At 49.8% G+C, this 16,482-nt stretch overlaps 1 protein-coding gene across 15 annotated transcripts in view; it reads right to left on the reverse strand.

Moving 5' to 3' along the window:
* Positions 1-737: 737 nt before the first annotated feature.
* AKAP13 (A-kinase anchoring protein 13) overlaps positions 738-16,482 on the reverse strand; it is a 317,159-nt gene continuing 301,414 nt past the window's right edge. For 13 of the 15 annotated variants that reach the window (XM_025893070.2, XM_025893069.2, XM_025893079.2 and 10 more), the window contains 10 exons: positions 15,451-15,632; positions 15,252-15,334; positions 12,586-12,780; positions 9,782-9,943; positions 9,142-9,212; positions 8,675-8,719; positions 5,740-5,790; positions 4,554-5,003; positions 3,455-3,788; positions 738-2,642 (listed from right to left, as the gene is read on the reverse strand). In XM_025893070.2, coding sequence (XP_025748855.1) covers positions 2,593-2,642; positions 3,455-3,788; positions 4,554-5,003; positions 5,740-5,790; positions 8,675-8,719; positions 9,142-9,212; positions 9,782-9,943; positions 12,586-12,780; positions 15,252-15,334; positions 15,451-15,632 — 1,623 coding nt within the window. In that variant the 3' untranslated portion in view covers positions 738-2,592. The remainder of the gene's footprint in view (positions 2,643-3,454; positions 3,789-4,553; positions 5,004-5,739; positions 5,791-8,674; positions 8,720-9,141; positions 9,213-9,781; positions 9,944-12,585; positions 12,781-15,251; positions 15,335-15,450; positions 15,633-16,482) is intronic. The other 2 variants (XM_073882271.1, XM_073882272.1) reach the window with 2 other exon arrangements.

Consider the following 16,482-nt stretch of genomic DNA (forward strand, 5'->3'; position numbering starts at 1 on the left):
ACAGGGAACCGCCTCTGGAACCAGAGCAGTTCCCAAGGTCACAAGCACAAGCAGCAACAACCCAGGTAGTTCTCCAAGCATGACAAAGAAGTCCCTGGAGTTCAGTTTCTGGGGGTGGGGGGAGGTGGGGGGGGAGGGGGAGGAAGACATGTCAAAGCATGGCTCTTAATAAGCAGTTGTCTCTCTGTACTGCAGACTCGATTTTGGATGAAGGTGGGCAGTGGTGTGGAAGCAGGAGGCTACTTTCCAAGTCTGATTCTACACTTGTCCAACCAGAACCTGCCCGAGCTAAGTGACTGGGGGTGGGTGCCGGTGCAGCCTCCGTTTAAACAAGCACCACCACCAAAGCAACTTCAACCTCAGAGCTAGTTGGGAGTAAGAGACACTTTCAAATTGCCATCAGGCTGGGCAGCCGTGGACAGAAACTCGGGGTCCACAGCGTTTTGTTGGAGAGAAGAGGGCCCAGCTTGTCAGCACCCAGCGCTTCCTGGTGCAGGCTCCAGGAACAGTGTGGCCTGGCCTACGTGGACACCGAGGAAGGAGGGAGGGAGCTTCCTTCCCCGGTGCCATTCCCTCCAGCAGCCCACGTCTCGTGGGACAGCGAGCCCAGAGGGGAGCTCGAGTTGGTGACGAGAACGGACAGCTGGGCCCCACGCGCATCTGAGGAAAACCAGCGCAGGCATGGCTGTGGGGCCCGAGCAAGGAAGTAACCGCTCTTTTCCCTGTTTAGGGTTCAGGGGGGTGTGTGTGGGGGCGGTTACATCAGGGTTCAAAAGATGATTAGCTTAGCTGGTCTTGTTCTTAAAGTGTTTCTGAAGGCTAAGAAATCTCTGTGACAAACAGGTGAGCGTAACTCACAGGTGGCAAGTTTCTTGACTCACATGCAAGACGACAACATCCCTTGATGGAAGAAGGAGGTGGGGGGAGGGGAGGAAGGGAATGGATCCCCCTTTCATTTTCCTTTGGGCCCTCACGCACTTTGACAGACACTGAGGAGGGAGGAGCACTGTGGCTGGTCATGTTCTGCACGGATCAGACAGTTGAAACCGTAGGGCTTAAAACACACACACACACACACACATACACACACACACACAAATAAATAAACAAATCTAAGCTAAAAATTTTAAACCAGACCTCTTTCAAATAAACTGAAAGATAAATATCTCCATCTGCAAGGCCAGCTTGCAATTCATCAACAAGCACCAAGTTACAGATTTCGTTTTTCTAAAAAGTATGTTCAAAGACCCATGCTCCTGAGGGGCGAGAAGCAGGAATGCAGGGCACACCGAAAGCACAGACTTCTCCAGGGTCTCCCCTCACAGGGGAGCAGTGAGTCCAGCAGGGAGAGGGGGCCTCAGAGAACTCCACAAACCATCCTGCTCCCAGCAGCTGCTCACGAGCCTCAAGCAAATACAGATCACCAACAGTGCGGGAAAGCGCAGAGAAAGCAGGCCGCATCTGGCACCTTCGAGGGGGTGCGGTACAATAACCAACAGACCCTTAGATTTGGAAAATGGGTTAAGAAATCAAATTCTGCCCTGGCCTCCTAATACTGAATGAGCACGTTTCCCAGCCACACCTGGGCCAGCTCCCTCTCAGGCTGTCCTGGTATAAAAATGAGAGGGGCCGGGGGCCCTGTCCTAGTGCAGGGGTGGGGACAACCTTGCTGTGGAGCAGTGGCTTCCCCTGGGATGGTGCCGGAGGCCGGGGGTCAGTGACAACCAGAAAGTGGCACAATGCAGGAGTAAGGACAAGGAGACTGCTTTACTGCATCTGTGCCTAGAGTATGTGGGCAAACATCTTGGAAAGCCAGTCTATTTCTTTGGATTTCATGTTAAAATTAGATTTTTTTTTTTTAATGACGAACACCAAAATCAAGATGGTACAGATCACATGTATATACACACACACACACACGTTTGTGTGTGTGTGTATATATGTTTTTTGAACACATCATGCCTCCTCTCACTGGTTTTCACAAATGCCTGCCAGCCCTTCTAAGATCGAGAAATACATGCAGAAAGAGGGGAGGTGTGCACGGGGTAGGCTGACGAGAAAACCACCTTGGAGGACAAGGGGGGGGGGGGGACGGGCCGAGCGCCCGTGTGCTCCCGGCGCAGGGTCAGGCAGCACCTCCTGCGTCAAGCTGACCAGGCCCCTGCTACAGATGGCGCCTAATTCTGGCACGGCCCATGTGTATATGCAGACGGGTAACTCTATGTACACAGACCAAATCCAAACTATCTGCTGTTTGTTGCTTATGTCCCTCAAATAAAAGGCAGGTAGAATTTCAGACCTTATTTGGAAACTTCTTTCAGCCTTTAGAGATTCCTGACATGTCCGAAACCATCGCCTGGACTTCTGGGGCCACCTACTTTCAGTGTAACATCCTCAGTAGGGCCGCCCCGAGCCGGGAGCCGTCGGCAGCCGCCAATCCCGGGTCTCCTGCCCCACCCTGACACTCGAGACCATTTGTCCCTCTGGTCCAGGACCTGGGGCAGTTCGGGTGTCCAAGGTAAGAGACCACCCCCAGGAACAGCAGGAGAGGCAGGGCTGGACACGAGGCAGTGGCCATGGCAGAGGGCAGGGTTAGCAGAAGATCTCTTCACCCTCCGCGGGCACTTCTGACGCGGGGCCATCTGGGAAAGGGGAAACCAAGGAGAAAGAACTTCAGAAAAAAACTGCTCTCTTCCTTGAACTCCCTTCCCTTCCTCCTCAACCCGAGTCTTCTGGGATGCAACAGCTGCTGGCCGGGTGGGCAGTCCACCCCCCCATCCCCCACCTCCCCCACTGGGGCTCCCTGACTGGTTTAGTAGATGAGGTCCTCTGACACCCTTTGCTGTCCCCTGGTCCCTTTAACTTGACAAAGCACTGGACCTCCTATTCACACACAAACAGGCCCAGAGACAGAAACTTCTCTTTCATCTCCCACAGAGATGGGAGGGAGCAATCCTAAGGAGAAGGCACAGAGGGAGGACTTAGGAGAAAGGGCTGCACAAACTGGGAGCCTCGGTTAGTGGGGTTTAATCACGAGCCTGGCATCACCTACTTCACGCAGCCACTTGCGGGAGTAATCAGACCCTGGGAAATGCTCACCAAGTACTAGTTATACCGATGACTGGACTAGACCTACAGAAAAGCGGGGAAGACGTTAGTCTTCACTGAGGTGAGTGTCAGGCCCTCAGCTGGGTAACAACAGATGCCCCCACACGGAAACCCGCGTGCTCTCCTTGCCACCCGCGTGCACACGGTGGGGGGGGGGTCCGAAATGCCTGGGGAGTCCGTGTTCTTAGTGGGAGTCCAGACAGCCCCCCAGAGGCAGAGCAAGTGGGCTTGGGGGGACGGCGGTGCAGCTCTGACACAGTCGAGTGGCACCCTCGGTTTAACCCTGCCCACCCTTCAGGATCCAGGAGCAACATGGCCGTAGGGAGACCTGGCGTGTGTCACTCACCACCAGGCTGAGAGCGGCTGCCCTTTTTGTTCTTCTTTTTCTCCTTCTTATCCTTTGGCTTAGCCAACCCAAACAGGCGGGTGGAGGCGGAGGCGGGCACGGGGGTCTGGCCCTGACCCTCGGGCACTTTGTTTGGCTGGCTGGTGGAACTCAGTATGTGAAAAGGCCCCTTATCTTTGTGTGTCCGAGAGAGGCTGTTCCTTTTTGGGGACACCAAGAGTTCTGAGTCCAGGGATCCTGATTTGGCGATCGAAGGTGCAGATGGCAAGGGGGACTCCTCAGGATTCGGAAGGAAGGATGGGATCCTCAGCAGCTTGGTGTGCTGATGTGACACCTGCACACGGTCAAAACACGAGGCTCTAAGTCAGGGGCCAGCGGCATCCCCAGGGCCCGCTCACTACGTGCCCAGGTCAACAGTGGGGGACATCAGCCCGGTGTGTACCCACTTCTTGGACGCCACGGCACCCACTAAACAGGATTCAGGACTTCTTGACTAGCCCTCCCCACGCAGTACCTGGGAAACGGCTACAAATATCCCCCTTGACGCCATTCCTATTTTTACTACACGTACTTAACGTCAGCACCACAAAGAATTAATAGTACCTTCGATGAGGCAGCTCAGAGGAGAACTCCCATCCCCTTAAGAAACGGGAGAGCTGCTTAGGTGAAGACTGATTCACACAGGGCTGTGGAGAATTATTTCAGGGCGGAGGGGCTACGGGAGCCTGTCGGGGTAGAGGGTGGTGGGGCGTCGGAGGTGAAACCCGGAGAGAGAGGAGCACCGTCTGATCGAGGCCGCGGGGCGGGGGGCGGCTTCAGCGGGGGCTCTGCTGAGCTCCCGGCCGCCCCCACCTGACACCTGACCGCCTCTGCGGGAAGCTGAACCCACCGCCCCTCCGGAAGGTGCTACTTGAGTTTCCTCTCCGGGCCCCAGGTCAGTCAGTCAGACACACGGCAACACGCGACGAGCGTGTCCACCGTCAGGCCGGTCGGCCACGGGTGTGCGGGCTCCCGAACGCCCACGGAAGCCCCTGCCCGCCGCCCCGTGCTCAGGACGCGGGCTCTCGTTGCCCGCAACCCTCCGGGCGGGCGCCCGCACCTGCCGGGCGTCGTGCTCCGCCTGCCTCTGGCTGAGGTGCTCGGCGTCGCGCCTCAGCTGCTCCTGCTCCCGCTCCAGCTGCTTCTGCGCGGCGCGCAGCCTCTCCAGGTCGCACTGGTAGGCGCCCTTCCGGTGCTGCAGCTCGTCGCGCTCGCGCTCCAGCTCCTGCTGGCCCCGCCGCACGTCCTGCTCGCGCTGCGCCAGCCGCGCCTCGCGCTCCTGCAGCGCCCTCTCGCGGGCCTCCCACTCGCGCTCGCGCCGCCGCTTCTCCTCCTGGTGCTGCGCCTGCTGCCGCTGCAGGTTGGCCAGGTCCTGGCGCTGCTTCTCCAGGCTGCGCTGCTTCTCCTGCTCCACCAGGGAGCTGGGGCGCGACGAGCTCCGCGCGAGTGCGCGCTCCGCCAGCAGCAGCTTCTGGTCCTCGATGTAGCTGTCCTGCTGCAGCACCACGCCCTGCGGTGGGGGGGGGGGGGAGGGGGGGGGACATGCGGAGGAGGGAGGTGCCACCGATCCAGCCCGCCCCCGCCCAGGGACAGAGCACAGCTCTCCCCTCATTTTTAGGCGGGTCTGGTCCGCAGTGCTCCACTATAACCTTGGAGTCCGTGCCCGCGCCCCCCCCCCCGGGGGGCACTTAGCCCACAAAATGTCAACTGTGTGGGGACCCAGAGTCTTGTTACACTTGCTCACACGCTGTTGACACTGCCCAGGGTGGGGGCTGTGTGTGTTCTGGAGGTGGGAGGAAGTAGGAATTGGATCTCTTAACAGTTTCGAGAAAGGAAGTGCGTAGAATTTAAGGATAATTCCCAGAAAATGCTAAATAGCAGTTATTCCCGGGAGGACTTCCCTATCCACACACTACAGGGAGATATGGAAACTTACAATCATGCTAAATAAAGCACCCAAACCTTGTTAAGGCTTCATGGGCTCTGCGCTAAGGTTACCAAGAGCACCTATACATAGTCTGCCATCATCAATTCATCAATTGTTCATCAGTTCTGTATTATGAGGTCAATGACACTCTAGGCACTGCATTTTGTACCCTTTCTCATCATGACAGCCAGTCTTGTCTTGACGGAGGGCCCCATTTTACCCATGAGCAGCTCACAGACCTCAAAGATCCAGGCCCACAATACCCTTATGGTTTCTCTTAAAACAAGTAAGTGAAGGGGTGAAAGACAAAGGCCCGTACCTGCAGTGTGCTGAGGAGTTCGTGGAGATGAACGACACTCTGGACAACCTGCTGCAAAAGGAGGCAATGGAAACATCACCTCAGGATGGAGTCTTGGAACCCACTACACCATGTCACGTCTTGAGCCTAACCCACTACACACACAGCAAGGGGCCTGCGTCTGAATGGAACGTTTCCAGACTGAAAGCACCAAAAAGAATAAGCAGGTACAGATGGCCAAGAGATACAAAACAAGATCAAGCAAACGGAACAACTGTGCAGGAGGGCCATCAGCACCCATTAAAGGCATGATAAAGCTCCAACTCTCTAAAATGAGTGGTGCAAAAATGGTGTGCGTAACAGAACAGAAAGCCCAGAGCAAATCACAGGAATTCAGTATATAAGTAGCATTCCTAAATCAATGGGGAAGGAAAGAATATTCAACAAATTGCTCTGAGAAAACGGGCTAAATCTTTGGGAAAAATTAAGTTGGGATCCTGGCTCACACAAAACATATTCATTCAAGCAGATTAAAATGTTAAGTGTAAAACAAACAAACAAACAAACAAAAACCACAAGAGAGTTGTGGAAAATATGAGAATGTCTCTTCTGATCGTGAAACAGAGGCTTTTCGAAGAAGCAAGGCAAGCAGCCACAGATGTACTTTCACTTGCCACTGTGTGAAACATAAAATTAAAATATAAAATGCAGGGACACTTTGAACAGAAAGCCAAAGGAAAAACCCCTTCACTTAAAAATAAAAAATAAAAAAAAAAAAAGAAGAGGCTCCCGTGGATCAATGAGAAATGAATACCCTAGGAAGCAAAAAGGCAACAGAAACAGCAGTTTGCAAAAGAAGAATATAAATGGTCAATTATATGACCTATTAAAAATGATTCACCTTTATTTGAAATCAAATAGATGAAAAATAAAACACCACCTGCACTCATGAAACCAACAAAACATCAGTTAAAAACAGACCATTCCCAATGCTGGTGAAAGCAAGAATGGCCTTGTACGGAGGGAAGGGGCGCACGCCGCACACAGTTCTTTCTAGAGCGCAGAAGCGCTGCACCAGGCTGTTCCTGCTGCGTCAGATCCCACATGAAGACGCAGAGGAAGAATGAACTAAGCCATGGCACACAACAGAGCAATGTGCAGCTGTTAAAAGAGCATGCTTGTGCACACAAGGCCCTGGGGAAATGCTTCGAATGTGTTGAGAGAAAAAAGGACACGAAGCTCCAGGGGGCATGGATATAAATGACACAAAACTATTTTTGTACTATTCACACTCATGCAAACTTAGACACATAAATCTATGTTGTGTGGAAATATAAACACCCAACATTTAACAGTAGTTATTCCTCAGTGGTGGGATTATTTTACTCATTTTTTTCTTTTTTGTTTTTGAACATTTCTCAAACGTTCTACCATGACCACATATTCCTTTTATAATACAGGTGACCCGTGAACAATGTAGGGCTTGGGGCACCAACTCCCTTGCACAGTAGAAAATCCACGTATAATTTCTGAGTCTCCAAAAACTTTACAAATAGCCTGCTGTTGACCTGAAGTCTTACCCATTAACATAGGTGATTAACACATATCTTTATATGTTATATGTATTATATGCTGTATTCTTATAAAAGTAGGCTAAAGAGAACGTTATGAAAAACGATAAGGAAAACACATTTATAGTACTGCACTATATTTATTGAAAAAAGCTTGCATATTAAGTAGGCCCTTGCAGTTCAAATCCATGTTATTCAACTGTACTTAGAACAAAACACAAAAAACCTAATTACAAGGCTTAGCTCTTCTGAGAATACACTTTTTACTCCTCTTCAGTTTATTCTTAATATTAATTAAGAATATTAATATTCTTAATAAACAGAGAGAGGTCACCAAAGACCAGTGGGCTGTGGCTGGGCTTCCGCAGTGTATTATCCATGCTGGAATGCCTGAAAAGCCCGGGTCTGGTACTTTCTTCCTTGACCCTTGTCACGAAATACATGGGCGAAAAGTCACCGAACAGAAAAATATGGGCAAAATTTCATTCGAACAGGAGATACAGAGAGTACTAGTCTGTGTGAGAGTAACTTTATTTCGTTTAAGGCAAACACACTGAGGGGGCTGCCTTCAGAATGCAGTGTTTACACGACAATGCCACCCAACGAAAAACACCCTTCTGCGTCTTAGGGGGCAAAAGGGGAAAGTTCCCTTTAATTAAAAATTTTAAAACAAAGCTCCTCAGGGACTTAAGATACTATGTTAAAAGCAAGAAGAAACACAATGGCATCCTGAGAGGGATGCCCCACAAAGCCACCGTCCCATATCTAGGCACACGCGCGCCCGCGCTCCGAGCCACACAAGTCTGGAGAGGGTGGTGGCCTGGGGAATAGGGGTTGCCGGCCAGGAGCAAGGAGCAGGGACGGCGGCACAGTTCCCCGGCAGGGTCAGCAGACCTGAACGGAGGCAGGGGAGGGAGACCCCCTCAGAGCCTGCTCTCCAATGAGAGGGACACCAAGGCTGCTTTCTCAGTGATGCACAACGCTCAAAGAAGAAAACGCAACTTGAGTCCTCGCAGGATAGGCTATTACTACGCAGAGTGGCCCACAAGTTGAGGTGCCATGGCCCACACTTGTGGCTTTTGGTGCCAGGCTCGTGTGCCAGGCAAGCAGGCGTGGCAGCGCATGTTCCCAGAAAGCAAGAGGCCTGCTTCTCAGGGACAGAGATGCCGAGGCCATGTTAGTAGGCCACGGTCTGGCGCAATTCCAGGATGATGGCCCGGGGGGCCAGGGAAACAGCAAGGTAAGGAAAATGGCGACACCACCGCTAAGTGTACAGATGGAAGCCAGGAGTCAGCTTGTTCGTAACAGCAAAACACAGATGAGCATTCCTAGCCTAGCAATTACGACAAAATCCTATTCTTATACATAGCTCATAATGCCCTTACCTCACTGTTTCTTTTAAGCATAAATACCACGTTAGCATTTCCACCCTATAAAACAAAAAACATGCATTTAAAAAGAAAAAAAAAAAAGAAGATCCTCAGGCAAAAATATTTAATGTGTGTCTCAATTATGCTCGGGCTTCCCATTTTCGTTCTTTCCCACCACAGCCTCCCGCTGTAGGGTAGTGAAGGTTTGAGGCTGGACTTAGCGGAAGCCCCTAGAGAGTCCAGGCTGGCGTGGGTCACTGACCCAAAGCTCTTAATGCCGGGGGGCAGGGGAGCCAGGACTGTAAGCACAGGGTTCTAGCCCAAGAGGCCTAACGGCCAGGAACATGGGACTCTAATTGTAGGGTTCGTTTCAAAATGTGCTTTCCTCTCGAAGTAGGAAATGACAGCAAGTCAGGCATCCAAAACAAGATCCAAGGGGACTAACTGCAAAGATTATGGCTGTAGAGGCTTTAGAAAAGTACCTTTTTCAGACCACTATCGGATTCGGTTCTCCTCAGGTCTTGGCCATCCTCCCCCTCTTCCTTCTCACCTCCTGAAACAAACAAGGGTGTTTTGTTGTGTTTTGTTTTAAGTTGTGGAACACATCGGCCAAGAAAAGAATACAACATATATAGCTTAGGGATATGGTATTCCTGCATCTTATTAATGCCAGAAAGGGGGAAGCCACCTGAGGGGAGCTCAGTGATTATTAAGAATTTTATGGCCACAGAAGAATTAGAAGCAGAAAAGAAAAACGAGTATTATTACTTCTTTGGCCAAAGCTTAGCTGAGATCCCAGGAAATTGCTTTTTATTACTCAAAATAAGCGTGACACTGACAGAGGTTCTTGAGTATTTTAGCAGCCAACAACTCTTTCGCTAAAACTTCTACTGACTGAATGGGACAGAAGAGATGCGGCTACCAGAATATGAGCTCATTCTTGGTTGTGTGTAACAGTCAAGGGTCACCTACAGGAGTATGGGTTCTAAATCATTTACTTTTTTTTTTTTTTTTTTTTTAAAGTAAGCCCTAGGCCCAATGTGGGGCTCGAACTCATGGCCCTGAGATCAAGAGTCGCATGCTCTACGGATGAAGCCAGCCAGGGGCCCCTAAATCATTTACCTTTTGAAGCATTCATCTGGTGGCTGTCAAATCCTCCAAAGGTCTCTGCTCTCCGGGGCAAGGAAACAGGACCAACCATGCCTTCTTGCTCAACAGGGCTACTGACAACCTGCCCAAGCGTGCCTCCCAGGCTTCCACTCACCAAACCTTGAAGGATCTCCACTGGAAAAAAGGAAACATGCAAAAGTGACATTTCATCTTCCACCGAGAAAAGGAAAATCTCACAGTAAATACACATGTACAGGGAGCACGACCAGAAAATTCCAGAGTGACTAGGTGACTTCCTTTGCTCAGAGAAAGGTCTCAGCTCAGGATATGTGTTGTAACTGGACTCTACTGGGAATGCACAGATGAAGCCTTCAGCCTTATTTACACGAGGTCTAGGAAATTCGAAGGGCACGGGGAGACAGTAATTTACTGGAAGGGGCATGGCCTTCTAGAGTCAGACCCAAAGTAGCCAAAAAGAATTCCCTAGGAAGTAAGATGGGCCAATTTGAGAGCAGTGCTAAAACCAGCAGGGTTTTTCCCGCTGACAAAGTGAGTTCAAGGGACCAGAGGAGCGTAAGGACTGGAATTCTCAAATCTGACCGGCAAGGCTTCTTTTCTAGAGCAGTGTCCCCCAGAAAGGAGAAAGTGCTAAAAGTGGAATGAAATTTGAGCTGGAGAGGAGCAACAGAGGCGGCCAGATGGAATGGAGGGAAACAGAGGCAAGGAACCTCGGAAGATAAGCCATCGTGTTTAAAAAAAAAAACAAAAACAAAAAACACAAAACAAAACACTCCATGGAAACAATCAGAGAGTCCTGTGAAGTGAGAAAAGGTATCTGAACCTAAAAACTTAGGAAACTTATTTCATGTAAAAATGAGCAACTGGGAAACATCCAAGTCAAAGCCCACACAACGCTAAGGAAAAAAGAGAGCGAGAGAACGAACGAGGGGGGGCAGGAGTCCCCGCGTGGGGTAACAGCACCTCAGAGAGACGTGTCCGTGAAGTGGACGGGCTACTTACTGCAAGGGGAGGACACGGCCATGGAGGAACCGAGGGTAGAATCGGGAAACACAGACGCCAAGGAGTGGAAACAAAGAGAAACGATCATTTTAGAGAGGAAAACTAGATCATAAGAGCAAAATAAACCCAACAGAAAATGACTTACCAGAAGGTGGAAGGAAGAATACTTAAACATGAAAAAGATGAAGAGATACAAAGCGTGAGGAGAGCAAGGCGTACGGAGGACAGGCAGAGGGGTCCAGCATGCAGATCACGGGAGTTCTTGAAGAAGAGAATCCAAACAAGGGCAGAGGAAAAATACTAAAAGCTATAATTTAAGAATACTTTTCTGAAATCGGAAAACTCTGAAACCACATCAAATTAGAACGCTGTGACCCTGAGAACATCAACCCAGAACAACCCCAACATAAGGCGTATGCTAGTAAAACTACCTGGATTTTGAAAAAGTAGCCTAGGCAGGAGGCATGGGACTTACACTCTGACAGGAATGCTTTACACCAGAGAAAAAGGAAGAACATTATTTAAGAGCAATTAAGATACCCGAGGGAAGAAAGCGTGAACCAAGGATTTCATATCCCACAGAGCCGACTTCCAAGCTTTATGCGGCACCAATTATTAGCAGTGTGCAAGGACACAGGGTGCAGTGTTCTCACGAGCCTTTCCTGAGACAGCTACTAAAGGATGAGCTCCAGACGTCCAAAATGACAAACGACGTAATGAAAAACCCAGCAGCAATGACCATCCCTGCTGCCCAGATTGTGGTCTTAAAATAGCATTTCCCAGGAAAAGATACAAGAGTTCCTTAGAGAAAGGACTCTAGACTGGGCAGAAAACAAAGTGAGTCTAAAATATCTTAATATACCAAAGAGCAACGAAGCTCTCAGAAACTCCTGGGGTCAGGTCAGAAGCTCCTGGAAGCCAAACAAAGAGGCGCTGGTTGGCAAATAGAGGACATTCTGAATGTTTAGTATGGATAATCACTGCGGTGACCTGAAAACCATCAAACAGGTCTAAATTCATGAGTCTGTAAGAATACCTAAAAAGTACAGGTCACCCTTAGAGGGTGACCACAGAGCAATTCACTATCCTGATAATTGGTAAATAAAGGGGAAAAAATCCAGTATCTATCCTTTTATCTTCTTTTTCCTGCATGTTACAAAGAAGGAGACAGCTAGCTATCCTGTGCCTCCGATAAAGGAGCACGACACTCCAAGAACACAGCTTACTGGGCGGGGGGAGGGGGGGGAGGTCAAGCCTGAGTAATTAAGCCTTCGTATCCAGCTCAAAATCTGAAGGAACTAGCATATCGGACAGATGAACAGAAGCCCTGTGTGAATAAAAGCTGGACTCTGAGAGACACTCTAGGTCAAAAAGCTCAGATTCTTCGAAGATAAATTATGTGGAAAAGAAAGGGATGGTGGGGAGGCCTGGAAATTAGGAATCTGGAAAGGCCTTATAAAAAAACACAAGCAAGACTCTAGTGTCTACAAACAGGCCCCTGGCCATAGAACTGAATGGAAACGTGTAAGTCACAGTACCTGTTCCTTTTGGGAAGGAGGGAGGGAGCTTTGATGGGGACAGAACGTGTGGAAGGGCTTTGGGGTGTCTGGCCACATCTTATTTCTTGACCTGGGAAGTGGTTACAAGGAGGTTCCCCTGATAGTAATTTACGAAGCAAAATATTTGTTTTGGGTTGTTTCCTGTACCTGTACTTTATTTTACAATGGAAAAGTAAAATTTGGTAGGTAACGTTAGTGCATAAAGCACTTTGGGAAGAGACTAAGAGGGGCAATTACCCTCATTTATTGCACTTTTCATTAAAGGTCCTCCTTTGAGAGCCTCTTCTGTGTTGGAGCGGAAGAGGATTCTAGAGCTGTGAGTCGGGGAGCAATCCTCCGGCAAGGGGGTGCTGCACTCAGTCATGTCTCGGAAAATCATCTCCTTCTCTTCCAGTAAGAGGAGGATCTGCTGGTCCTTCTGTTGAAGTTGCTCTGCGGGGAGGATGGAGGAAAGGGCTGGTGTTTAGTAAAGAGAACCAGGACAGGAGTGCCACCTTGTGGTCACTGGTGGGACAACACACAACACAGCTCCACCCCCCAAGCCCCCTTCCCACCGCAGGGGCAACTCCATCCAGCGACTTTCTAGGCAAAATCAGAATTTCTGACATAACAAACCTACATTTTGTTTCCACTCCCCTACCTCCTGTTTATTTCTCAACCCACTCTCGTCTGCATCTGCTCTTTCCAAGTCTACCCTTCATTACTGATCCAATGAGGCTTATGTTTCATCTTCTCCAGCATGGATGATTCCTCTCTCTTTTTTTTTTTTAAAGATTCTATCTATCTATCTATCTAATCTATCTATCTATCTATCTAATCTATCTATCTAATCTAATCTATCTAATCTATCTATCTATCTATCTATCTATCTATCTATCTATCTATCATCTATCTATCATCTATCTAGACAGTACATGAGCAGGGGGAGGGGCAGAGGGAGAGGAAGAGAAAGAATCTCCAGGCAACTCTGTGTTGAGCATGGAGCCTGACATGGAACTCGATCTCATGACCCTGAGATCATGACCTGAGCTGAAATCAAGAACTGGACAATTAACCGACTGAGCCACCCAGGCACCCCTCCCCCCTCCTTTTAAACCGCTCCCCCCCCCCCCCCCCCGCTTACTTGGAGGACATCACTGGTTCTCTTCCTGCCATCTGCAGTGGAATACTACCTGGGGCTTCCTCTCAGCTCCATCCTGGGTGGCCCTCCTACACCTCACACACGTCCTTCTGGGGGATATTCCTTCCCCTGGCTTCAGTGACTTCCCGTGTACTGGTAACTCAGGCAAAGCAGCCCGAATCCTGCCCGCTTTTCTGAGCGCCAGATCGAGTCCCACCCGCCTGCGGCTAGCTCTCGGCTAGCTCTACTTAGATGCCTCGTCCTCGGCTTGTCAGAAAGCTCTTTTCTCCGTTCTGGCCATCCCCCTCCTCCCTCCGGCATGTGATCCCTTACGCAGCCCACATCCCCTTCATCCTCCAGCTGGGCCATGCCGAGGACCTGGGAGGGCTTCCGTCTCCCTGCCCCACCCTGCCGTCCACACCCACCCCTCTCCTAGGAGCCTCCCAGTCCCGCTTTCTACTCCCAGTGGCTTCCCCACTCCCTCAAGCCATTCGCCCACGGGCTTCAATGCCAATGAAGACAATTGAGATGGACGTTTTGCTACACAGATTGTATCACTCCCTTGTTGCCCTTCAAGCCCTGGTGCCTTTCCAGCTAAACCCCCACCTCCTGGCCCTGACCGCCCCCCCACTGCCCCGACATCGCACACACTCAAGGCCTCTTTCACTCTTGCCCTAACTGCTCCTCTCGTCTGGTGCGGTAACTGCTTTAGACTCAGCTCCTGCGTCAGCTTTGCAGGCAGGATTTGGTCCTTTAGATGTGCCTGTGGTCCCGTCCCATCATTTCCGTACGTCTTCCTTGCTAACGGGGGCTCCCTGGCAGCAGGGATGCTGCTTTGGCAAGCTCTGCACCCCCAGCACTTAGCAGTGTGCCTGGCCGGGCTTCATGCATGTGAGGAGAAGGAAGTTTTCATCCCCGCCACACTAACCGTGGGCCAAGAAATCAGGTGTTAACTCTGGCTTCAGCCTAAATCTGCCTCCCCACCCCCCACCCCCAGACACAGTGTTAGTGCTCTGTCCAGCTTAAAGGACTAACCAAACTCCTCGGGTGCTTACATTTATTTGACTCTGGGCCTTATTTCTACCCAAAGCACGGTCTTTACTTTGGAACATTCGATAAGCACTGGCAAAGAGAGAGGAGCACCCACCCTGCTGTTTAGAAGGCAGGGGAGAAGAAGCCTCTGCCACGCTCCACGTATGTGACCCTGGACCCACAGCGTGGCCTTTGTGGGCCTCAGCTTTCTCATGTGCACAACGGGGATTGGCAAACGTGTCTTGCAGGGGTGCTGAGAAGACTACCCGGAACAGCAGGGACTCAAAAAACAGAGGTCGAGCATAATCGGTGAGCACACCTCTCCCAGAACCACCTCATAACTCATGGCAGACACGCAGCATGGCAGCAGGGGTAACTAACAAAAACAGATTTAACTGGAAAATTCTTTTCCTCAAGTACCCTTCTCTCTGTCTGAATCTCGAATATGACCGTGAGTTTTAGCAAATTCTTCTGTGACAAAGTACAAAGGATGTCACCAGGGTCCAAGAACACAAAGTGAGAACAGAGAATCAGTACCCCCTTGACCTAGTGTCAGACACCTTCTGACGGCCGTTTTACGGGACCTGGGACCCATGTCAGCTCAGGTTCAGTTGCTCTTTCATTAAAAGCCACTCACCACCCTGTTCTGAAGCTGCCAGGACAGCTCTGGAGCCGAGGGGTCGCACTGTCCTGGGAGCCGCTCGCAGTCCCCCCCGACGGACAAGGTCGCGGATGCGTCCCACAGCTTTACCTTTCAGTTCTCGGGCTTTGGTGTCCAGCATCCTCTTTTCTTCCTCATTCTCGCTCGGAATTCCTTCATCTTCATCTCTGTTCCTAATCCCGAAACAAAACGAAATGGACCAACAGCCCCACGATGTCGAGGACACTGGTCACTGCCCCCTCGGGGATAAAATCACAGAGGCTGGGATGGGCCCTGGCGTTTGACTTACAGGGTGTTGATCGTGTCCTGAACGATCTGAATCCAGCTGTTTCGCTCCTCCTTGGAGCTGGCATGCACTTCCACCATCTCTGGGTCCTTCATCCCCATACTGATTAAGAATAAACCTTTCTCCTCATGTGCTACTTCCCTGACAATCAGCTTCTTTAACGAGATCACTGTTGATTTCTGGTCCTGGAAAAAGGGGAGAGGGTCAATGTAAAAAAGGCACACGATATTCTAACTCTCAAGAACAACTCTGATCTAAGGCAAGACCAGATGCATGATCTCACTCACGTGTGGAATTGAAGAAAACAAAACAACCCCACACCAAACTCACAGAAAAAAAAGAGACCGGACTCGTGGTTACCAGATGTGGAGGGGTAGGGAGGGGGAATGAGATGGAGGAGGGTGGTCAAAAGGCACAAACTTCCAGCTATGAGATAAAGAAGCTCTAGGAATGTAACGTGAACACGAGGACTATGGCTAACTCTGCTGTTTGGTACAAATAAATATATTCTCAGGGTTCTTATCACAACAACTATTTTCATTTCTTCCTTCTTTTCTTTATATTTTATCTACATGAGATGATGAGTATTAGCTAAACTTATTGTGATCATTTAATAATATGTGTAAATCGAATCATCATTCTGTACACTTTAGATGGTGATATATGTCCAATTATTTCTCAGTAAGACTGGAAAAAAAAGCATATGGTTTAACAAACAACGGTAGATTCAAGATAAAGAGAAGTATCTCGTTATTTCATCTACGTTTTATCAAACAGAAAAAGATTTCCAAAAAAGAAACAATAATTTGTATCTACAGAGTTTTCAGACATGGTTCCTACATGATGAATCCTTCTAGGTTCCTCTGCGACTCTGGCTGGCAACATTATAAATCAGCCCAATTTATGGGGCATAATGTGCAAGAAATACTCCAGTGATAGATCTCTTTAGATCAAACGTCCAAGGCTCTCAAAGGGACTGAGAGGGAACAGAAAAATGTTTTTTGGGGGGGGCGGGGTGGAAAACTGCAAGAGTAT

Source organism: Callorhinus ursinus, unplaced genomic scaffold (genome assembly GCF_003265705.2).
Source record: "Callorhinus ursinus isolate GAN/ISIS: 27379988/994484 unplaced genomic scaffold, GSC_fseal_2.0 scaffold45, whole genome shotgun sequence".
Taxonomy (NCBI): Eukaryota; Metazoa; Chordata; class Mammalia; order Carnivora; family Otariidae; genus Callorhinus; species Callorhinus ursinus.